The sequence below is a fragment of the Trichosurus vulpecula genome, chromosome 4 (assembly GCF_011100635.1).
Source record: "Trichosurus vulpecula isolate mTriVul1 chromosome 4, mTriVul1.pri, whole genome shotgun sequence".
NCBI classification, from domain to species: domain Eukaryota; kingdom Metazoa; phylum Chordata; class Mammalia; order Diprotodontia; family Phalangeridae; genus Trichosurus; species Trichosurus vulpecula.
Genome location: NC_050576.1, coordinates 286,027,167 through 286,053,185, shown reverse-complemented (window position 1 = coordinate 286,053,185; position 26,019 = coordinate 286,027,167). Strand labels below are relative to the sequence as shown.

The window sequence follows — 26,019 nt, the reverse complement described above, 5'->3', positions numbered from 1 at the left end:
AGTATTTGGAAATTTATGAGAAATCACTCTAAGTAATAACCCTAAGTACGAAAAATCAACGGGCTTCCTCAAAAGTAGTTACCGAACATACCAAAGACTGTACATTGTGGAAAATTAAATACAAGTCGACTATAGTTCAGGATGTAATTCCACCAAAAGCAATACGTACAATCAAATTTTAGGATCCAGCATCCACTGATGATCCCGAGAATACATTTCATGGTTCTTTGGACAGTATCACCAGGAACAATGATGTGAGTGACTAGGACAGAAAAGAAACCGGATGAGAAAAATAAATACCATCCAAAATAAACTACTTACCAAGAAGTAAGCTCATTAGCCCCCTCTCATTCCACATTCTATAAAGCTGTACTCGGACGGGCACCAAAACCAACATTTTTAACTTTCAAGCATAAGGTGGCTTATTCTCTCTTTGGACTCATGGGACGTGTCAAAATCATCAGAGTCTAGATTCTTTTCCTTTCTTTAAAATCATCAATGTTAGGGCCCTCTGCAGAGGGGCAGTATGGCATAGTATATACAAGGCCAGTCTTAAGAATCAAGAAGGCCTGGGTTCAGATCCTCCCTCTGATGCATGCTAAGCCACATGATTCCCAAAGCAAGCCACCGGGGATAGCTTCACGCACCAAGAAACTTTCTAAGATTATGAGTTGCAAATAAGTTGTTGCTCTGCCTCGGTAAGGGGAGTGTTTACACCATGAGTTTCTCACCCCAATCAAATATCGAGTTTATAACAAAACACACTCATGTAAATTACATAAAATTATATCATTCTGCCAACAGTAAATTCACTTTTCTTTGAGTTAAATATAAGCTCCGAAGCTTTGAACTCTACCACAAGTAACATCATTATTAAAGTGGAATAGGAGAAAAAAATCTGGTATAGGGAAGACAGGTCTAGCCAGAGTCAGGAAGACCAATGTTAAAGTCTTGCTTTCCACAAAGAAGCTAGGTAACCATCATGTATGTTACTTAACTCCTTGGTGCCTATGAACTATGAAGACTACCAAGGTTACAGAATAATTACCGCTCTACATGAGTATGGAGTTTCTATGCCGGGAGGTCTTCAGAGCAATCAAATCACGGGTATAGCCTAAAGGCCTGGAGTCGAGGGATCATCTTCCTGAGTTCAAATCTGGCCTCAGACACAGTAGCTGTGTGACCTTGAGCAAGACCCTTAACCCCTGTTTGCCTCAGTTTCCTCAGCTGTAAAATGAGCCAGAGAAGGAAACGGCAAACCTCTCTCATATCTTTGTCAAGAAAACCCCAAATGGGATCATGAAAAGTAGGACACGACTGAACCACAAATAGACTAAAAATAAAAATGAGGAAAGAGTGTTTAGATTTATTCAAGACCCAAAATACGCCTTCCCATTTCAATGGCAAAGGCTCACAGTAATTCTCCAGGACCAAGGGTCTTTCCAACTTAAGAAAAATGATAACCGGGGGCAGCTAGGTGGCACAGTGTGTACAGCACCAGCCCTGGAGTCAGGAGGACCTGAGTTCAAATCCAATCTCAGACACTTGACACACTTACTAGCTGTGTGACCTTGGGCAAGTCACTTAACTCCAATTGCCCTGCCTTCCCCCCTCCAAAAAAAAAATACTTACCTGTGCTGTTAAACTCATGACATTTTTTAGCCTTAAGAACTGTTGCAAGCTGATTTAGCAACTGTTGCTGATCTGAGGTGAGGCCGCTGCTGAGGAGTACGAGGGGGTCATCTCTTCGCTGACTAGCACTCACAAGCTAGGAAGGGATAACAAGAAATACTAAGAAACAGCATGATTTAATATTCAGAGAGAGGGCAGAAATTAGCTCCTTTTGACATGAAGCTTTCTCTTTAACTGCTTAATCTACTTTCCATCCAAACTGGCTCATGTTACAGTTCTAACCATAATCCAGAATCCCCACTACTCAAGTTCATTTAGGTCAATTCTCTTTTTTGTCTACAACTCCACTTGATGTTACTCTGCAGGCCGTAATCTTGCTTTCTCTATACTGAAATGAGTTGTAGCTTTTTAGGACTCATCCACCCTCTCTGGTAACTTTACCGTGAGAAATATAGATCCACTAAGACTCGTCAACCATATCTTTCAACTCAAAGATATTCAATCCACTTTTAAGTCTGTTCAGTAAAAACTTCAGCCACCCAGTACCACCAAAAACCCCACAATGGCTCCAAACTTACAAGGGGGCAAAAGAAAGCCTTTGGTGGAGAAGCAACGGCCTCTGAGCACCCAGAAATAGATGCTAAAGACTCAAAGATTATATATAACACTATAAATGGAATGCTCTGCTGGACAGAAGGGAAGAAAAAGACAGCAAACATTTATTAAGTGCCTGCCTAGCATGTAACACTGTGCCAAGAAAAAGGAGCATTAGTGAGAAGCTGTAAGAACTTCAATGCAAAGTACTTTAATGCAACAGGATTTGGCAATCAAGACTCTTATTTGAGACTCGGCTTTGCTATGTACCAACTGTATTGCTTTGGGTAAGATGCTTCACTTCTCTAATGTTTAGTTTCTGTTTTAATGCTCGGTTTCTTCACTGTATAAAGGAGGTAATAATCCTATGAAGATGAAAGAAAACAAACTTATTAAATGCTTCCCATAGGCTAAGCATTCTGTTAAACTCTAGGGATAAAAATATAAACAATCATGATAATTCTTGCCCTCAAGGAGATAACTTTCTAATTGGGGATGGGTGACAGATAAATCATGCTACTTTTCCAGGCAGTGGTAATGGCAGCTCGTGATCATTGTACAATTACGAATGAACTCTTTTGGCCCTAGAGCTCATGACGCTGTAAGAGGACGCACAGTGTAGAGGGACCCAACAAAAAAGACATAATAAAAACACTTTGGTGCTTAGCCCTCCAGCATACCTAGAAAACTCCCTGAAGGTATTGGATAGTTAAGATTTCACTGCAAAGGTCTCACAGCAGAGGTCTTGTAATACATCCCTTTTTAACATCAGCCTTATATACTAAAACATATCTGTGTTCAGATATCTTTTCTACTTACTAGACTGCTCATGGGATCATATCTAACCTAAATTCAGCAAACCCTACAGCACCTGGCAAATATTAATACACCCTCTGAGGATGTGTAATAAAACATCTGATGATAACGATGCTCATTTTAAAAGACAAGAGGTTTAACACCCATCCGTGTCAGTTTTATAAAATAAATATTTCCACCAAAAATAGTCCTAAATGGAAGAGGACGCTTTCTCAATTTATATAAATCATCTTTATCAAAATTAGTTCACTGCATGAAATGCAATATTGAAGAGACACCTAAATATAGCCTACACTAACATTTCTTCCAACCGCAGGAAACTCTTAAATTGGGTCAACCAATGAAATTTCCAGAAATATCTTCTTTTATTTCGCTTATTGAGGTTATTTAATTTGAGTCTTAAAAAAAACAAACAAACAGAACTTGACACTGATGGAAGATGATATTAACTAGCCACAATACAGAAAGGCTATGGTGAGGTATAAAGCAAATGGCTGTCAAAGCCACAGGCCCCATTAAAGAAAGGATGAAAGCAAACTGAACATATGCACATCTGCAAGGAAGGAACCTAATCTGCAACAATGTTGCAAACTGAATCATCAATAATGAATCAACATTTATTAAGCACCTTCTATGTGCCAGACACTGTACTAAGCCCTGGGGATACAAAAAGAGGAAAAAGGTAGTTCGTGCCCTCAAAGCGCTTACATTATAAAATAATAAGAATAAGCACCTGGTATAATATTTTTGAATAAAGATAAAATTCATTTATTTGAAATTCACAATAGATTCAATTATATGAATTATGTACAAACTACATTAAATACAAATTACATTATAATTTTCCAAGTAAAAAGGGTCAAAAAAATTTTTGACAGGATAAGGGAGCATAAGCTCCCTATGAAGAGGGAAAGTTGAAGAAAATAGAGTAAACGTAATACTAGTGACATAAATAGTAACTAATTCTGCAACAGAAATGATAATAGTAGATAGCTATGATTTAACAGTGCTAAAAGGTTTTCAAGATACTTTATATACATTATCTCATTTGGTCACAGATAAAGCTGTACTTGACTGAGAGGGGTCTAAAGAATAGAAGGGATTCTAAAGCATAAAAAAAAGGAAAGGAGGGTGTTCTAGACCTGAGGAACAGCCCAAGGGGAAGCACAGAGGTGGGAAATGTTAAATTATTGTTATTTTATGATTTGTTTTCATGGTTCTGCTCACTTCAAGCTCCATCAGTTCATATAAGTCTTCCCAGGTTTCTCTGAAATTATTCCCTTCATCATTTCTTACAGCAAGATAGTATTCTATGTTATACACAAATATACACACATATCATGTTATAAATCTGCTCAACTATTTTCCCAATTGATGAGCAGATGCCTTAAGTTTCCAGCTTTTTGTTACTATAAAAAGAACTAGTATAAGTATTTTTGCAGACATAAGTCCTTTTGCACATAAATATTTTACACATATGTCCTTTTCTCTCTCTTAAAAAAAAATCTTTTGTGGGGCACGGGTGTAGGACTGATATCTCTACATCAAAAGTAGACAGGGTTAGTAAGTTTTGGGACACATTTCCAAACAGATATCCAGAATGACAGGAACAACGAACAGTTCAAGGTTAGGAAATGGCTATGAGTCCACTTTGGCTTGCAAATAGGGATGGAGTTATCACACTAGCATGCTTCAAGACAACAACATAACGCCTTGCACAGTTAAATTAGACTTTCAAGGTAATAAAGTATACCATGTATTCGCTTGGTCTATTCCTCTCTCAAGTGTTTCCTAAGTGGGAAAATGGTGAATGGCAAGTCTAGGCAATCAATATCTGGAGCCTAGAATGGTTCTATGTATCTCATAAGTGCTCAGTATCATTATTGTGTAATTTGATTCACAATTAAGCATGTGTCAAGGAGAGTTAAAAGTATCACCATAAAGGCTTTTACTTCAGAACAATTTGGAGCAATTCTTTCATTTCACAAATCACTATAATGGGATGGGACAAACTCTGGCTTGAGAGCCAAGCTCTGGAGGAAAGACTTGGAAGGAGACTGAGTGGTTTAGAAAATAAAGAGGTAAACTTCCCAAAGCAACAGACTTCTTGAAAACTAGAATAGATGTTAAAATATATCAATGACTCCATGAAATCGCAAGAAATTTAGACCAAAATCAAAAGATTAAAAAATTGAAGAAAAAAAAATTGAAGAAAAAACAAGCTATCTGAAATAGAAAACCATCCTAGAAAACAAAACAAGGGAGACAGTGTAAAAATCATCAGTCTTCAAATACTATAATATAAAGAAGAAAAAGATTGCCTGGGCACTATATTTACTTTTTAATTTTTTGAATTCATGCAAAACAGATTTCCTTATTAGCCATGTTGCCCTCCACCCCACAAATCAATACAAATAAAGAAAGTGAAAAAAAAAATGCTTCAACCTACACTGCTCATCCTGGAGGTGCATAGCAATTTTTATTATCAGTTCTTTCTAACTACTCTGTATCACAATATATTGATCAGAGTAGCCAAGTCTTTCACAGTTAATCATTGTTACAAAATTGTTGTTACTGTGTACAATGTTCTCCTGGTTCTGTTTTCTTCATTTGCATTCATATAAAGTCTTCCTTGGTTTTTTTTTCTGAAATCACCCTCTTCATCATTTCTTTTAGCACAGTAGCATTTCATTACAATCATAAAGCCCAACTTGTTCAGCCATTCCCCAATGTATGAGCATCTCTTCAATTTCTAATTCTTTGCCACCAGAAAAAGAACTGATATAAATATTTTTATACATATAGGTCCTTTTTCTTTTTTCTTCGATCTCTTTGGGATACAGACCTAATAGTGGCATTTCTGGGTCAGAGTATGCTGTTTTACAGGTCTTAGGAATAGTTCAAATGGTTAGACTGGTACACAACTCCAAAGATAGTGTGTTAGTGTCCCAATTTTTCCACATCTCCTCCAGTATCTGTCATTTTCCTTTTCTGTCATGTTAGCCAATTTGATGGTTGTGAGATGGTACCCCAGAGTTGTTTTAATTTGCAGGGATTTAGAGCATTTTTCATGTGACTATTGATAGCTTTGATTTCTTCTTCTGAAAACTGCTTGTTCATATCCTTTGACCATGTATCAATCGAGGAATGGCTCTTATTTTTATAAATGTGACTCAGTTCCTTATTTAATATTTGAGAAATGAAACCTTTATCAGAGAAACTTCCTCAGCTTCCTGCCTTCTAATTTTAGCTGCATTGGTTTTGTTTGTGCAAAACCTTTTTGATTTCATGTAATCAAAATTATTCATTTAACTTCCTGTGATCTTCTCTATCTCTTTATTTGATCATAAATTCTTCCTTTGCTCATATATCTGACAATCAAACCATTCCACGATCCCTTAATTTGCTTATCCTATCACCCTTTATGTCTAAATCACACCCGTTTTGACCCTGGTATATTGTGTAAGATGTTGGTCTATGTGTGGTTTCTGCCAGACTGCTTTCCAGGTTTCCCAACAGTTTTTGTCAAAGAGTGAATTCTTGCTCCCAGAGCTTGGATCTTTGGGTTTATCAAACACAAGATTACTGTAGTCACTTACTTTTGTATATGGTGTACCTAATCTATTTTACTGATCTATCACTATTTTTATTTAGTTACTAGATTGTTTTCATGATTATTGCTTTGTAGAATAGTTTGAAATCTAGTACTGCTAGGCTGCCTTCCTTCACTTTTTTTCCCATTGATTCCCTTGATATTCTTGATCTCTTGTTCTTCCAGATGAATCTTGTTATTATTTTTTCCTAGCTCTATAAAATAATTCTTTGGTAGTTTAATTGGTATGGCACTGAATAAGTAAATTAATGTAGGTAGTATTGTCATTTTTATTATATTCACTCAGTCTACTCACGAGCAATTAATATTTCTCTAAATGTCTATATCTGTTTTTATTTGTCTGAAAAGTGCTTTGTAATTGTGTTCATATGATTCCTGGACATGTCTTGGCAGGTACACTCCCAAATATTTTAAATGCTATCTGTAGTCATTTTAAGTAGAATTTATTTTTCTATCTCTTTTAGCTGGGTTTTGTTGATAATACATAGAAATGCTCATGATTTATTTTATTTTATATGCTCCAACTTTGCATCATCTGCAAAGGGTGATGGTTTTGTTTCCTAATTGCCTATTTTTATCACTCCAATTTATTTTTCTTGTCTTATTGCTATAGCTAGCCTTTCTAGTATAATACTGAATAACAGTGATGATACTGGACATCCTTGCTTCACTCTTGATCTTACTGGACAGGATTCTAGGATTGCAGAAAATACTTGATCTTAGTTTTAAATAAGATACTACTTATTTTAAGAAAACTACCATTTATTCCTATGCTTTCTAGTGGTTTTTTTTTTAATAAGAATGAGTTTTGTATTTTGTCAAAAAGGGGTTTTTTTGCATCTATTTATATAATCATATGACTTTTGTTGTTTTGTTATTGATACTGTCAACTATAGTCAATTATGCTTATACGTTCTCTAATATTGAACCAGTCTTGCATTCCTGGTATGAATCTCACCTAGTCATAATATATGATCTTAGTGACATAGTACTGTAATCTTGGACACTATATTTCAAGAAATTTCAAGAAATAATAAACAAAAACTGTGCATCTATTAGAATCAGAAGGCAAGGTAAAGACAGAAAGAATCTACCAATCATTTCCTGAAAAGAACCTGCAAATAAATGTAAAAGTCCTAGTAATATGAGAGCCAAAATCCAAATCTCTAAGAAAATCTACTGCAAGTATCCAAATAGAAGTAGTTCAAGTACCAAAGGAGCACAATTAGGGTTCCATAAAACATAAGTACCTTCTACTAAGAGGATGTCTTGAAATACAATACCCAAAAGCAAAAGCTACAGAAGCTTACAACTAAAAATAATTTACCCTGCAAAACTGATTATAATCCTATGGTAAGAAAAAAAAAAATCTTCAATGGAATCAGGAATTTTAAAGCACTTCTAATGAAAAGACCAAAGTTTGAATAGGAATTTGGAAAATTCAGAAAACCCAAAAAGAAATTTATTTGAACATTTAGAAGGAGCTATATGATGATGCAGTGCTAATATTCTAAAAGGAAGAGAATAAACAAATGTCCCTTTAGAACATTAATGTCTTCAAAGTCGTCTGAGGGAGTTAAATGAGAAAAAGAGGTCTTAGGGGATAGATTGAATTTCCCCTGAGGATTTAAAGAGAAGGGTAGAAGAAGGAATTCACCAACTGACTAAGGAGAAAGAAAGGTATGGAATTTGCTATTTTTCAGAATTAGAGTACATAAAGAAGTGCAGGAAACATCAGATGAACTTCCCTCATTTGAAATAGACAAAATAGGATTGAATACATACACACAAATTATTTGTTATAAAAATACATTCAATACAAAAGAGAAAAAAGATGGGATGGAAAGAGTCTTGGCTGTGTGACCCTGGGCAAGTCACTTAACTAGTCTGCCTCAATTCCCCCATTAGTAAAATGGGGATAATAACCCCCTCAGGTTGTTGTGAGGATAAAATGAAATAATGTTTATATAAAGTACTTTGTAAAACTTAAAATCCTATATAAATGCTAGCTATTATTATATTATTGTTATTATTTTTATTATACCTTATCTTTCTTATACCAGAGAGGGAAGAGTTACAAGCAACAGCAAGCTTCCTGACTCTAAAAGACAGATAAAAGGGAAGGAAGGGAGGGAGGAAGGGAGGAAGGAAGGGAAAGGAAAGGAAAGGAAAAGGAAAGGAAAAGGAAAGGAAAAGGAAAGGAAAAGGAAAGGAAAAGGAAAGGAAAAGGAAAGGAAAAGGAAAGGAAAAGGAAAGGAAAAGGAAAGGAAAGGAAAGGAAAGGAAAGGGAAAGGAAAAGGAAAGGAAAAGGAAAGGAAAAGGAAAGGAAAAGGAAAGGAAAGGAAAGGAAAGGAAAGGAAAGGAAAGGAAAGGAAAGGAAAGGAAAGGAAAGGAAAGGAAAGGAAAGGAAAGGAAGGGGAAGGAAGGGGAAGGAAGGGGAAGGAAGGGGAAGGGAGGGAGGGAGGGAGGGAGGGAGGAAGGGAGAGAAGGAAGGAAGGAAAGCCAACAACTAGAATCTAAGGGGTTGCCTTATATCCTCTTAGACAACTGGGGAATGACTGAGCAAATTGTAGTATATGGATGTCATGGGTTATTATCCTCCCATAAGAAATAACTGAAAAAGTGATTTAGAGAATTCTGGATTATCACAAACTGAAGCAAAGCAAGTGAAAAGAACTCAAGAACAATTTTACATAAAGAAAACGATATTGTAAAGAAAAGCAACAGCAAAAGACTTAAGAACTCTAATTAATACAATTACCTACATTGGTCCAAAGGACCAATGATGGAGCATTTTGCTATTCATTTTGACTGGCTATGCTTATTTGTTAAAAGAATTCTAAGTTTTTTCCCCTACTTTCCTTCAGTTTTTAGGTGGGCATGGGGTAGGGATGAGGGGAAGCAGTATGGGGTTGGGACATTTAGCAATTGTGATTTTTTAAAAAGCCAGCCATTGAAACATTTTGTTTCCTTTTTTGGGGGGATGGCAATCAAGAATTAAGTGACTTGCCCAGAGTCACACACTACTAAGTGTTTGAGAGGTCCTCCTGGTGCCCTCCTCAAGGGCTGGTGCTCTATCCACTGTGCCACCTAGCTGCCTAAAACATTTTCTTAAATGCACAAAATAGAATAAAATTCAGCCAGGAAGCACAGACAAGTAGGACCATTTTAAAAGTAATACAAAGAATTTATCTTATGTTTTAAAAAAAAAAAAAGCATGAAATGAAGATTCAGTTTCATACAGAACCCTCTTTTCTGTGTTCTCCTAAGTATGAAATGTTTTTTTTCTCAGTGTTTGTGAGTGTGGGGGGTGACAGGTAGCTAACAAGCCCACAAAGCACCCCCATGACCTTGGTAGTCACCCAAATGGTAAATTTTAAAGAAATTAAATCCATACTTACTCCTGAGCAATGACTAATTTTGTGTATTTCACTCTCCTCGGGCAGCGACAATACGGATCTCATAGTTTCAGTGTCTGCATAATCCACAGGCCGGAGACCAAATATGTTTCTGGGAAAATAAGCACAGATGGGTTTAAGTAAATAAAATATGTGACTTGGTTCTTAACGAAATGGATGTATTTAGCGGAGTCGTGTTTTCAATCTCCTTACTAATGTGCAGTTTTAACTAAAATACACAAGTCAGAATTTCACACAAGGCAGATGGATCCAGTGCCACAAGCTGCCATATTTGACGATGAAATTTCAGCAGCATGCCAAATCAAAAGACTGCATTCCCTACTCAATGTAATGCTGCTCTGCTTACACATAGATCTCTTTTTATGAATCTGTTATTTTTCAGCGACGAAAAAAATATGGCTTGCTAATCATTAATCATAATCATGGGGCTCTTGGGCAGGGGGAGGGAGCTTTAATTACAAATAGACACCATTCCGTGTATAACAGGCTCTATACAAACAAATATACAAATGAGATAAATTCATGAGCCAGGCATTTAAATCCATCTGATACACAATTCTTCTACATTACTTAAAAGTAAGCAAATAAAACAGTGACTGGGCTACTTCTTAAATTAACTAATTTATTAAATTAATTAATTTAACTTAATTTATTAAATTAATTGATTTAACTATTTATAGTCCATTATAATCAGGGATTTTTACTGCAATGAGCAAAAGGGCAAATATGGATCACAGAAGGATATGAATCACACCTTAAATTATGTTCTGAGAGTCACAGGACATGAAGGCTGGAAGGAACCTTAGAGATTATCCTGGCTCAACTCCATTTCCTTTCTGAGATGAGTGAATAGAGGCCCAAAATCACTCAATAAGTGTTTATTAAACACTTATTATGTCTACCTGTTAATTGATGTGAACACAAAGAGGGGCAAAAACAGCCCCTATCTCCAAAAATCTTACATTCTAATGGAGGGATCTAACATGCAAATGAATATATACATGATACATACAGAGTAGAGAGAAGGTAACCTTAGAGGGAGAGGAAATGAGGAAAGGCTTCCTACAGAAGGTAGTTTTTAAGGTGAACCCTGAAGGAGGCCAGAAATTCTGGAGGTGGAGATAAGAAAGGAGAGCACACCAGGTATGGGGGACAGAGAGGGCAAAAATAGAGAGCTGGGAGAATGAGTACTGTGTCGATGAGCATACCAGCTTGTCTTGTCACAATAATAAGCCACAAAGCATGCCACCCTTCTGTTAAGCAATTTAGACACAGTGTCCCAAAAGTTTTAGTGCCATTTAAACCTTATTAACAAGCTTTAATTGTGAGCTTAAACTTTATCAGTATTTAGTCTCTTATATGCAGCTACTGGATACATATGTAAATGCAGTCATATAGATACCCATACAAAATTCATCTGCACTTAAATATGGCTAGGAAACTAAAGAGCCTGAAATTCTTCATACTATAAAGGGTATTCCAAAAGCCTTAGCAAAGTTTTAAACTTATTAAAACTCATTTTATTAAATTATTATATTATTTTAAGCTTATTTACAGTTCACTAAGGCTTTTGGGGGCACCCTATAGATATGAAGAGGACAGCTAGATGGTGCCATAATGCACAGAGCGCCAGGACTGAGTCAGAAAGACTCAAGCTTCCTGAGTTCAAATCTGGCTTTATACAATTAACTAGCTGTGTGACTCTGGGCGAATCATTTCACCCTGTTTGCCTCAGTATCTTCATGTGTAAAATAAGCTGGAGAAAGAAATGGCAAACACCACTCCAGTATCTCTGCCAAGCAAACCCCAAATATGGTCATGAAGAGTAGGACATGACTAAACAACATAGATGTGAAAAGTTCCAGTCACTCCAGCATACATCATACTTAAGTTGAGTTTTACATGTGTATATGTAATACGTAAAGTCATAGTTGCATGTAACAGACTAAAAACGCTGATAAAGTTTAAGCTCACAATTAACAATGCGCCACCATAGTTAATGAGATTAGAATTAATCTTTGGGATCATGCAATAAAGGTATCTCTACATATATCTATGATATAAAAACGTCTAATTGTAGCAAATCTAATTTGCCCTGTTTTGTAATATAAAAACGTCTAACTGGAACAAATCTAATTTGCCCTGTAACTGAATGAGATGTCTTTCTTCTTCCTAAAACCTAAGTGATTCCTTTTCCCACCCCAGGTTCTCTCCCTATCTATATTCCACTCCTTCCTCCCTCCTTCTCCACTCCTTCCTTCCTTCCTCCCTCCCTCTCCTTCCCTCCCTCCCTTCCTTCTCATCATCTCACTTCAGGAAATGTAAATCTGACATAATCATTATTCCGAGTTTCAAACTAAACAAGGGTAAAAATTAAAAATTGTTTTAAAAAATAAAACGAACAGCAAAATACCTTTGTTAAATTACCATGCCACCAGAAATTCGCTGTACAAACCTAGATTATAGGGACTATAACTTCTAACCTCATTTTAGAGATGAGAGAGCTGAGGTCCAGGAAGTGAAGACAATATCAGAGATGAGAGTCTTCTGACTCCTGAGCCAGTGCTCCTTGAAGAAACAAAACTTTGTGCCACCGAATAAATGATAACAGGATGACATTCAGAGGAGAATTTCTTCCAATAAAGAGAAAACACTACCAGCAATACAAGCAACCAAGGACTCAAAGCATCACTTGAATTCCTATCATTAGCTAGGCCAGTCCAGGAATCAAGAATAGCCCAAACTCAGAAGATATGTAGCTTTGAAGAAACTGAGAATAAAACAAAGAGTAGTCCTCCAGTCTCTAGTGTCCTTTAGCATTTAGAACTCATGGATCTTTTCTCTTGGATTCCACATGACTCTTGGCCATCCGCACTCAATTCACTGGACTGCTGACTTGGCTCTCCGCTATTACTGACGAGCTGGAAAATGGCACATTACAAATGCTTCAGATTAAAAGGTAATTGGTCAAACCTCAGACTGGCATCATGGGAGAGCTAACCTATTAAACATTGTCAAGGGGTTCCTATATTGTTATGCAGCATCAAGAAAAGAATTTGGCATCTAAGGAGAAGCATCTTTAAATCAAGCTGCTACAAAAAAAAAAATCCTTCAATTCAATTTAGCCAGAGAAAGAAAAATGTCATTTATTATATCACATTATTGGTTAAGGCATTAAACACTCCAACTTCAAAGGATCTGTGATCTCATTTCTCAGGGTACAATAGCGCAGACCACAATCCCATCGTGTCTTCTGACCCTGGCCAATTTTCACCTATGTTTTCTAATAAATCCTCCAAAGAGGGGCCATCCAACATCCTAGAGACCTTCCTCAAGGTCACAGTTTAAGAGACAAAAAAAAATAACTGATTACTAGAGTGGGAGTCACTTCAGGAAGGGTTGTTTACAAATAGTCAGATCACGGACTCATTACAGCCAAAGTCAAATTCAGTATCAAAGTAAGAGAAAGGTTAAAAACGAGAAGGCAATTACCATTCCAACGTGATGGTTGGGGAAGGCAAGCTTTATACCTCCTGTCTCTAGGACAGTACCTTGCGTGTATACGTATGTTTACATATTTGTAGTTTAGACCTGTGAATTCAACAGTGAAGGAGGCTTTGGTGAGAATAACTGTTCTGAATCACAGGGTCTTTCCTTAAAGAGACCACTCCCTAAGAAGTCACCACTGCTCAGTGGTGACACCAACAAGGGTGAGTGATTTTTGCTTTGTGGTCATAAAATACATAGTTTGCATCAGTAGTATGCCATAGGACCTCAACCTAAGTGATCTTGTGCCTGGGGCAGCCCTGTTTAATACAGGGGACTATTCACTTTTCTCTGTGTCATGGACCTCCTTTAGCTGTTTGGTGAAATCTGTGAACCTCTTCTCAAAGCTATGTTTTTAAATGCATAAAGTAAAACAAAAAATGAGCTGTCACTGCACACACCTCGTAAATGACACGTAAATGATGATACAAGAGAAGGCGGTGCCTTAGTATCCAACCATCCATACGGGTAAATTGTGGACAACTGGCCCTTCAGAACCCCCTCTGTTAATCATAGCTTCAGCTGCTGCAAACTGCCTGCTCACCCTAGCAGCAGACTGCAGGGTGGAGCGGGGGCAGCAATCCCAGGAGCAGTAAGGCTTTGTTCTGTCCGCTCTTAAGCAAACAGCGACCAGGGCAGGACCGTCTGAGAAGCTCTCCCTCATCCCTTCCCACCCCTGTTTGTCAGACTTGTTCTCAGTGCTTCACATAAATGCTGAAGAATAGTGACCTTGTGCGTTCGTGGAGCACTTTATAAGGGGATCACCAAGCAACCACCCTTTGGAAGTAGGTGGTACTGATATTATTCCCCCATCACAGAAATGGTGGCTCAGAGAGAATCTAGAACATGGTCACATAGCTATGAAGTGTATCACAATCAGGATTCAAACCCACGTCTCCTCGTTTCATGTCCCATGATCTTTCTACTATACAACAAAGAAAGGGGGGAAGGAATCAGCATTTATTAAATGCCTACTGTGAGCAGATACAGATAATGCTCTACAAATATTATCTTACCCAATCCTCACCACAACCTTGGGAGGTACTATGATCCCCATTTTACAGGTGAAAAAACTGAGGCAGACAGACCTTAAGTGACTCGCCCAGGGTCACGCTGCTAGAAAGTGTCTAAGGCTGTATGTGAACTCAGCATAAGTCTCCTGCATCTCTAAATCCAGGATCCTATATGAAAAGAGTGTTTTTGAGATGTTTTATTTCACTTAATTTTTTAAAAAATTAGTATTTTATTTTTTTCCCAATTAAATGTAAAAAACAATTTTTAACTTTTGGTTTTTTTGCAATTTTGAGTTCCAAATTCTCTCCTACCCTCTCCCATCGATTCCATGATCATTTATTATATCACAGAAAAGGGGGAAGAGGAGAATAAGAATTTCTTAAAACATGTACTATATACCAGACAGTGGGTTTGATGTTTTACAAATATTATCTCATTCGATCCTCATGAAAATTCTGGGAGGTGAGAGCTATTATAACCCCCGTTTTACAGTTGAAGAGACTGAGGCGGACTGAGGTTAGGTGACTCATGCAGGATCACACAGCTGGGTGGTTCTGATATCATTCCCATTTTACAAATGAGGAAATGGAGTCTGAGGCTAGATTGGAACTCAGGTCTTCCTGACTCTCCAGGCCCAGGACTCCATCCACTGGCCCAAGATGACTGGTTGTGAGCGTCAAGACTCATAGGTACATTTTGGTAGAGTGGACGATAACTGAGTTTGAGAGGATGGTGCATGCCTCGAAGAAAAATTAACAAGCTTTTTGGGGACCACAAATAGATTAGCTTAGCGAGCAGGGTCGGTCTGTGTAGGCTGTTAATGAGAAATCATGCTGTAGAGATGGCCACAGCAGATGGCCTGGAATCTAAGCAACAGTTTATAGATACTGTGGGCTTGTGTGTAGGGGGGGATGATATACTACGAACAAATGACTGTTTTCTGAGTAGGATTACTCGAACTGTGAATAGGATGGATGGATGGGTGCGGGCAGTAAATGGAGCCCGGTGGATTGGCTAGTGTCACAGCCCAGCCTGTCAGAAGGACAGTGGGAGCTGGAATGTAAGAAAGGGGTAGCCGCTTAGAGCGTGGATGTTTGGTACGAGGCAGGAGTTCTGAAATCATTTTAGGGTCGCGGATCCTTTTAGTGGCCTGATCAAAAGTATGGATCTCTCTTCAGACTAATGTTTCATTACCTACAGTTATAATTAAGAGAAATGTTGAATTCCAATTAGAGGTTAGGGAAAATAAAGACAAGTTTTTAGGGTTTTTTTTTTCTCCCATCCAAGTTCACAAGCCCTGTACAAACCTAGATTATAGATTAAGCACTAGTGGGGACCTTGGAGGCTGTCTAGACCAACCCCACCACCATTTTACAGATGAGGAAGCTGAGACCCAGGGTGGTTAAATGATTTGCTCGAGGTCACATGGACAACAGCACTGCTTGTGACTCTGGTGATGTCAATAAATTTAATGAAATACAACTAATACGGTAAAATGTCTTGCATGACTGCACATGTATAACCTTTATCAAATTGTTTGCCTTTTCAATGATAGGAGAAAGTGGGACAATTTGGAACTCAAAACTGCAAAAAATAAAGGTTAAAAACTGAATTTTTACATGTAATTGGGAAAAAAATATATTATTTTTTTAATTAAGTGAAATAAAACATCTCAAAAACACTCTTTTCATATAGGATCCTGGATCTGGAGATACAAGACACTTTAGGTTGTTGGGTGGTACAATGGATCAAATGTCAGGGCTGGAGCCAGGAAGATCTGAGTTCAGATCTAGCCTCAGACACTTCCTAGCCAAGTAACCCTGGGTAAGTCATTTGACCTCTGCCTGTCTCAGTTTCCTCAACTATGAAATGGGAATAATAGTACTCACCTTTCAGAGTTCTTGTAAGGAACAAATGAGAAAATATTTGCACTATGAGCCTGACAAACAGTAAGCACTTAATAAATGCTTGCTTTGTTTCTTTCCTTTAAAAGAGACCCACTCAGTTCACACACTTCATTTTACCAATGAGAATATCAAAGCCCAGAATAGTTATGTGACTGAATGCCCAAGGTCACACACATGATCAAACTCAAGATTTTCTGAATTTTTTTTTTTTGATATACTGCATTTAGATGTAAAACTGTTTAGGATTCACCCCCAGCGATGCCTTTTACATGTAGCGTTCTGAAGACCTCATATCTATTAATGCCTTTTAAAAAAGAAATCCTCTGACTATTCAAAAGATTTCACTCAGATTACATATGACTCAGATTCTAAAAGCCACGTTAGAAAGAATAGCATCTGTCAAGATTTAAAATTTTACTCTTAAGTTACTGGGCAAAACTGGCTCGCATTCTTTATGGTTATGGCTTGGTGCTATATTTTTATAAAAATGCTCCCTGAAGCCACCTCTTCGATTTCTCCCTTCCCATCTTTTAACACCCCTGACACACTGCCATCCCAAATGATCATTAATAACCTAGCTGGAATAAAAGCCTACTTCACAAACTTTGAGGCAGAAGCGAGACTGGAGGTCATCTAGCACAAGCCTAGAGCTTTACAGATGAGGAAACGGAAAACCCAAGAAGGACAGTGACTGTGCTCAAGGACAGGTAGCCAAATGGCAGAGCAGGGATTCCAACCCAAGACTCAATGCTCATCCTAGCACTCTGGCTGCTAGTCACTGTTCTGAGCCTTAAAACAAATTATCCAATAAATTTTTCTTCTATTTGTAATTGGGTTCTTGTATGAAAACATTTTTTTTTAAAGCTAACAGTTGAAGATTTATCGTTCTTACCTCTTCAGAAACTTTCATTAGTTAAGCTTTTAGAGGCAGAAAGATTCTGGACAGTTCGCTTTTATGAAGAAATGAAACATTTTGTGGATGGAAACTGTCTATGTTATAACGACATTCAAAGAAGGATTTGTTCAATACTTTATTTTTCCTTTTTGCTTCAAGTATTTATCATTAAGTAATAAGAGGGGGCTTTGGAAGGTCACAGAACTCCGCCTCAGGGAAAAGTCTAGAACTGTCAAAGGGAAACATGACTCGGATTCAACAAGACACAGTTAAAAATCCCAGCTCTAACACTTAGTAGCTCTGTGATCCTGAACAAGTCGCAACCTCTCTGGGCCTTGGTTTTCCCATCTGTAAACTGAGGAGGTTGGACCGGATGGACTGTAAGGTTGCTGTGGCTCTTAACAGCATCATCATCATCACCATCAAATGTCACCTCCCACATGGATTTCTTCCCTGTGTACACAGTTTAGTGTTCTGTTTCCTCACTGTCATCTTCTTTAGTTCTAGAATGTGCTGTGTGAGGAAGAGCTATGTCCTTCTATAGCAGGAAGAAGTATCTCCTATATTAGAAAGAAATATCTCCTTCTACATGAGTAAGAAGTATCATCTCCTGTATGAGGAAGGAGAAGTATCTCCTATATTAGGAAGGAGAAGTATCTTCTCCTTCTACATGAATAAGAAGCATCATCTCCTACATGAGGAAGGAGAAATATCTCCTATATTAGAAAGAAGTATCTCCTTCTACATGAGTAAGAAGTATCATCTCCTGTATGAGGAAGGAGAAGTATCACTTTCCATATGAGGAAGAAGTTTCTCTTTCTTCATACAACACATTAAAGATGGAAGTGGGGTGTATGGAGTGCTTCAGGAGGAGTAGCACCTCTGGTGTGAGCCCTTTTCAGGGCTGCTCATCCACCTTTGGCATCCACCTGCCACCCAACTCTCACCTGTGACTCCAGGAAGCTGTAGCATGCAAAGCAGCCACACCCAGGTAAGCCATCTCTGCAGGATGTTAAACCAGGTTGAAGGTAACCTAGAGGCCTCAAACCCATTGGTGAGTTAGGAGGGTGCCTACCCCAAGCATATGAAGACTTCTTTTGGTGCAATGGGCAGGTGAGAATGATTTGTTCCAACGGCCACAAAGGCACCTAGGCTGGAGCTGCGGAGCGCTTAGAGCTTGGTCAGGCATTGAAGATGCCAAAGTCATCCAATGCAGGCCGAGCCATCCCTAGTCCTCTTGACTTCTTTCTCACCAATAGACTTCACTGACTCTGGAAGAGAGAGTGAGGCTGACCACTTTGTGCACTCTGCCTCACTTAAATCTAATTGATGCGTAAGTCAAGACATCACCCAATGACATCACTAAGGACAGACAACAATAAAGACAGAAGTATCTGGTAGAGTTCAACTGGGGTGACTCCACAGTAACTGAGGATGAAAATAACAGCACACAAATCTTGACAGAAATCTATTCTCTTGTTCCCATGTGGACGACTTTTTAGTTTCTGCTATAAATGCCTGTGTCCATTGTTTTTGTCTTCTCTGTATTCCTTAAAAGTTTTTTGTTGTTTGAAAGTGCCCAAAGTTTTTGTCACCATTAAATGGTTCAAGAGCTATGACTTAATCAATGGAAATAAAACTACAAAAGATGCGTTACCATTTGCCTGGATGCCATGCCCTATGGACTCCTGGGACTCTCCGTCTGACCTGCAGCTAAAACCTCATCTCTATGTGTGGCTTCCTCCTTAGAATCTGAGTTCTTTGAGAGCTCAAAGTCATTCTTGTTCTCCTTCCCTCTGCTTGGTTCCAATTCCACAAAACATCCTGCCTCCCCCAGGATAAGCTGATCACCTGAAATCTCTTCACCAAGCAAAAGACTCAGGTCCTGATACTCAGTACCTTCAACTCTCTCAGTTGCGTCTCCTTTCTGACCAGAGGACTGGAGGGTGGAGAAATAACCCCCTCCCAAAGTCTTTCTTTACAGAGGGCTCAGACCTTTGCGGGTATCTCCCCATTTTTCCATCAGAGGCTATGCTTGGTTTCCACTGCAAAGAACATCATGTCCCCATGCTGGGTACGTCCCTCCCCGCACTTTTCAACTGCCTTTTTGGTTTTGTCTTCCCCCTCATTAGATGGTAACCTCCTTGAGGGCAGGCACTGTCTTTCTTTTTCTTATTTGTATCCCCAGTCCTTGGCACAGCACTTGGTATATAGTAGGCATTTAATAAAAATTTATTTAATTCAATTGATTTGAATTATTTATATCCCCCAAATTTAATATGGTACTTTTAATACAGTACATATTTAAAAAAAAGTTTTTCCATTCATTCACTAATTCATGGGAATCCTGCATGTCTAGGTTGAAATAAGGGATTTGCTGACGGCTAACTCAGACAAGTCAGCAAAGACTTGGTGGGCAGAAGGACAGGAAACAGAGAAAGGCCTCTTAAGAAAGGGTCCTTGGGATTCAGCTTGAGAAAATGCTGCCAACCTCTCAGGAACCATTTGTTGTCAGGCCTCCACCACCCTTAGCAGCAGCATCACAATTATCCCATATCCTCTCACCTAATTCTTTTCTTTTTTATTCATTTTAAACTTAAAGACAAAAAGACAAAAACAAATCAAAGAACGTTTCCATGTACCTAGCATAACATAAAGGGAGGATTCAGTATAAAATCATGAAATTTCCATTTCAAACTGTTTACTTTAAAAAAAAAAAACTGTAATAAACACCACATATTTTCAAAACTATCCTGCTTTTCTGTGCTTCCTTCTCAGTTTTCTTTTGTTTTCTGCACTTTTATTTTTTTCTCCCTCCCCCCCCAACCTACCCTAGAGAACTCTGTAATTAAACACACACATTTGTGTATATATAAAACATATGTATGTGCATATATGTGTGTATATGTTTATATGTACGTGTGTCTCTTGTGCGTATACATATATGTATACAGACATCTATATGTGCATATATACACATACGGGCATATATGACTGCGTATTCATACCATACATACTTTGAGCTATCAGTGCTTTCTCTGGAGGCGGACAGCATCTGCCTTCATAGGTCCTTTGTATTTGGTTTGAGTACTGGTGAGACTCAGGATGAATCAGTCATTCAAAGTTGTTCTTAGGGGAATATTTCTGTTACTATGCACAATGTTCTCTTGGTGCTGCTCATTTCACTTTTCATTATTTCAGGCCTCTCACCTAATCCTACCAGTAAAATATGTGCCCCAAAGGGGATGAAGAACTGAATGAGTCAGGCCCCTGCTTTGGTGACTTAATCACAGCACTGTCATATCCTACAGACAAGAGCCTATGGGGTGGAAAAAGGCTCCTCTCCAAGCTGTGTAAGGGTGAAAGGATCCGGGGGCTGGGGAGAAGCACGAAAACCAAACAAGGGTGATACGAGGAAGACGACGGCGGCAGACAAAGCAGAATCACTGAGGCTCGATGGCCAAGTGGTGGTCGTTAGAATATTCTGAGAAATGAATTAAAGAAAAACGGATTATACCAAGTCAAGCAGGCGCCTTCCCCTGTCCCCCTTAAAGTTACGGCAAAGCTTCTCATCAGAAACACAATTTCCCACAGATCCTAAAGGTGGCAAAAACGCTCCTATTCAGAGTCCTCTGCCGAATCATCGAGTTCTCTAGAAGCGCAACAGTCAGACGGCCTCATGGATAGAGTGCCAGAACTGGAGTCAAGAAGACCCGAGTTCAAATACTGCCTAAGACACTTACTAGCTGTACGACCTTGGGGAAGTGGCAAAAATCTCTCAAAGCCTCAGTTTCCTTATCTGAAAAATGAGGATACAACAGTAACACCGACCTCACAGGGTTGTTGCTCAACTGAGATAATATCTGTAATATGCCTTTAAGGCACTACGTATCAATGTTGGCTGTTACCATTAGAACTCTGGTTCAACAGTGGAATATCAAGGAAGTAAATATACCACAGTACGAGCTAGGCAGGCTTGGAGTCTGGGACACCCAAATTCAAATCCAGCCTCAGATACTTGACTAGCTACGTCATCCTGGGCAAGCCATTTAAGTAGTTTGCCTCAGTTTCCTCATCTGTAAAAATGGGGATAATAGCCTCAATCTCCCAGGGCTATTGTGAGGGTCACATAAGATAACTGTAAAGTGCTTAGAAGCAGTGAGTGCCACCGAGAAAGTGCTAGATAAATGTTAGTTCATTGTTCCTGTTATCACCATCACCATCATCATCATTAACAAAATCTGTTTTTTTAGCATTTTACTGTGGCCTTTCATTTGCTTTTTAAAACTTATTTTTCTAAAATGGCATTCTACCCGTTACCCCATATGCTCTAATTCTTACATTTAAGAAGTTAATGATTTCTCTAAATTTTTAAAGGAGACATTAATTAAAACATTAGTAACTACCTACAGGCAGCAGATATGTTAATGCCTTCTGTACGCTTTAAGGAACAACGACATTATTTTCATTCCATGTAGATATAACACAACAATAAATGCAGCTATTCTACTATTTGCCTACAGCAGAAAAACAAGGACAGAGAAAGAATTATGTCAGGAGGGTAAGGCACCCCAACTCCCAAACGGAGGAGAGAAAAAAAAACACACATAAGAACAGAAATTAGCAGGTAACAGAGACAATGTACTTCACATCATAAGAAAGAATCAGGGCTATTTAACAATACAGGAGGTTAATAAGCCAGATAATTCAACGATCTAGTTTCAATTATTCTTCAGAAACATAAGGAGGTAGCAGAGTGAGAAATGAATAATATGCATATTCATCCCAATAGTTTAAATTAAAACATTAAAAGATCAGAATTTTTCATAATAACTGGCATTTACATAAGCACTTTATGGTTTATAGAGTGTTTTTTTTTCCTCAAATATTACTTCATTTTATTCTCATAACAACCCCAGGAGGTAAGTGCTAATACTGTCCTCATTTTACAGGTGAGGACTGAGGCAGAGGTTAGGTGACTTGCCCAGGGTCACATAGCTACTGAGTTTCTAGAGTTGGAGGTGAAATCAGGTTTTCCTGACTCTAGGTTCAGCACTCCATCCACTGTGATGAGCGATCTCCTTTCCAGAACACCGGTAATGAAACACTTTTTCTTCCTCTCAGTAGAGACATGGTGGCCTTTGGGCACAGAATGCTGCATCGCTGTTAGACACAATCTCTGTTTGGGGGCATTTACCTAGGGGCAGGAGATGTATTCAAAAAATGACTCGTAAAAAATAAAAGATACGTAAAACATACATACATATATATATATATATATACATAAGAATAATTTATAATTATAAGAAGTTATAATTTAACAGATTGAAATGGCCCAGGACTGGTATAAAAACTCCCAAACGATAAACACTTTTTTAAGCACTTACTACATTCCAGACACTATGTTAAATCCTGGTGATAAAATGTCCCTGCCCTCAAGGATCTTATATTCTGATGGGAGGAGTCAACAAGTATAAATTGGTATATTCAAGATACATAGAGTGGATAGTCACAAAATATTCTTTTAAAAAACTGCAGCCCACTGGATAAACCTAAAATGAAGGATTTATGGAAAGATATGGACAAGAACTACCTGGGGGGAACTAGGAATAGATGGGTTGAAAGCTGCCTCATTGGAGAGAGCAGTGATACCTGAGATCAAAGAGCCACTAAAATGTATTTTTTTTTAAAACACCTTCATTTTCCCACAACTTCCCAGGCTTCCAGTAGTTTATATTTCAGGTCCATCTCTGATTGTCTCACACCTCTTGAGAGGCTATTGGTTGTGTAACATTTTGCTAGATCAAAGGGGCTAACCATCGTGGTAGGGTATGGGAATCAATCATTTCTTTTAACAAAGAAAATGTCCTATCTTAAGATTTAGTCTCATGAGTCCTTTCAGAGCTGTACCAACATCAAGAAATTAACTCTGCATCTTGTAAACCTGCTTTTCGTTCCAAAATGTGTGGATGCTTTGCAACGTGGCGTAGAGAAGTACCAAATTTTATTTATCCACTCTACTGAAAAGGAAATAAGGGACCCAGGAAGAACCTTTAGGACTGGCAACTAACATAATCTGCTCATATATGGGATAAGCCAGGAATAAATGAATCATTTGGAGCTCAGCCCCAGAGGACTGGAAGACGAGACAACCATGGGGGCAGCGGGGGAGCCTGTAGTAGATATGCTGCCCTTTGGTTCAAATGCAGGATTCTTTCTGATCTTGGACCTGCCTTTCCAAGATCTGCTAAGAAAGGAATTCTTAACATGGGGTCTGTGAATATCTATGTATATACATACATACACACACACACACATCTGCACATATACACACATGCATATGCAAACACGCGTACACATATACATATCCACATATATAATGCATACACATATACATACATACACATAGACCCCTATATATAGGTAAATGTACTTCATTATACAGTTGTCCCTTCCACATCAGGGGATTGGGGTGTGGTGCCCTGGCGATCTGGAAAATATGAGTAAAATCCATAGGGGCAGACCCTTCACCTTCATTTTCCTTCAGGAAATCAAATAAGGACTTAGCCTTTTCTCATATGATGCCAGAGTCTACTAGAATGCCTTTATAAAAACACTCCTGCATTTCTAAGTTTCTAAACTTTTCCTGCGTCATCTACTGGCCTTTGTGCATCATCTACAGCTTCAGTAAAACTCCCCCCAAATTTCCATTTAATTTCTTATGCCAACCCACAACATATTGAAACCATGACAGGGAAAGTGGAAGGGATAACTATAGTTGGTTTCCTTTGTAATGCTATGCATTCTATTTTATACATTTAAAAACATTATTTTTTTTGTCCGTTTGTTTTTTGGAGGCAGAGTTAAATGACTCGCCCAGGGTCACTTAACTGTAAGTTAGTGTCTGAAGCCAAATTTTAACTCAGGTCCTCCTGGAAGAGCTCTATCGACTGTGCCACCCAGCTGTCCCTGCATTTAAAAACATTCTTAATAGTGATCACATGTGAAAGACCTAGCTACTGTGACCAAGGCAATGATCCAAGACAATCCAATTCCTAAAGACTCGTGATGAAAAACGCCATCCACCTCCAGAGGGAGAACTGATGAACACTAGTGCAAACTGAAGTATAATTTTTTTCACTTTGTTTTTCTTGCTTTTTTGTAACATGGCTAATATGGAAATATCTTTTGCATGAGTTCACATGTATAACTGATATCATACTGCTCATATTCTCAATGGGTGGGGGAGGGGTTGAAAGAGAATTTGAGGCTCGAAATTTTTTAAAAATTTAGAACTCAAAAAAAATTTTTTTTAATGTTAAAAGTGAATAATATATAATTTAAAAATAAATAACAACAACCATATTCTGAGAAGGGACTATAGGCTTCACCGGATTACCAAGGGGATGGAGGGAGGGATTTATTAAGCACCTACCATCTTATCTGATCCTCACAACAACACTAGGAGGTAGGTGGTATTATTATCCTCATTTTACAAATAAGGAAACTGAGGCAGACATCAGTTAAGTGACTTGCCCAGGGTCACACAGCTAGTAAGTGCCTGGGGCTGGATCTGAACTCAAGTCTTGCTGCTATCTACTTGGCCTAAATAATCTGTCTCTTTGGAATGACCCTTTGAAGAAAGCCCTATTCATTCGCCAGCCTTGCTCTAGGAGAAGAATAAAGTTGGAGATTTTGTTGACCAACTCCTGACTGATACACCAGCTGCCATCATTAAGCTGGTGAAGCATGGATTCTATTTGAGAAATGGTGCAAAAGGCAAGTTTTGTGGTTCATACTCACAGAGTCATTAACAACACACACCCCGTTTGGACAGTCCGTCAGAGTATCTTAAAATGTTTTGCTTTATTTTCCCACTACAAACTGATGTTTCACTTTAAATGAAACACCCAGTACAGAATACGGAATAACCTCTTTTATTTCCCAAGAACAGAGCGGCAGGTGCCTGCCCACAACTGTTCACTAAATGAGTATTACTGAGGGAGGAAAGGAGGAGGTTATCATCAAATTTAAACGTGCACCTGCTGCAGAGACCGCTACAGGCCACCAGGTACCTAACGGAAAAGCAGCCAGACAGTTTTGTAGTAACGCTGAGCTTATCGTGCACAGCAAGCCGGTCCGGCAGTCCATCTAAGTGGAGAGCATTTACGAACCACTGTGAGACTGCAAATGCAGAGATCTAACATTTCAAGTCACTCAGCTTGCCATGAACCAAGAAAGACACTGGAATTCAAGAGGACAAATACATGACCAAAAAAAAAAAAAAACCAACCCGACCATAAAATATAAATTATCTCTGTACAGGAGATTAACTTAAAAAAAATTAACTAGGCTACAGGGACAATTAATAGGTCCATTGGTCCATATAATATTTTCCATTTATAGCCCAATATCTTTGCAGTCAGAGTAAACTTAGTGAGTAGCAAAGTGTTCTAACTGCTAAATCTTATGCATTTCCAAATCAGCATAATTCATAAAGCCAACCCACATAATGTTTTATATAAAAGCTCAAATCTCATCATGAGCTTTTTTTCTTTAACTGAAGAAGGCAAGGAGAAAGTT

General features: G+C 38.3%; 1 protein-coding gene across 1 annotated transcript in view; it reads right to left on the bottom strand.

Moving 5' to 3' along the window:
• Positions 1-26,019, bottom strand: part of BARD1 (BRCA1 associated RING domain 1) — a 140,759-nt gene that overhangs the window by 29,833 nt on the left and 84,907 nt on the right. The window contains exons 7-9 of the mRNA XM_036756118.1: positions 10,057-10,165; positions 1,633-1,768; positions 170-262 (exon numbers count right to left, since the gene is read on the bottom strand). Of these exons, the coding sequence (XP_036612013.1) occupies positions 170-262; positions 1,633-1,768; positions 10,057-10,165 (338 nt within the window). The remainder of the gene's footprint in view (positions 1-169; positions 263-1,632; positions 1,769-10,056; positions 10,166-26,019) is intronic.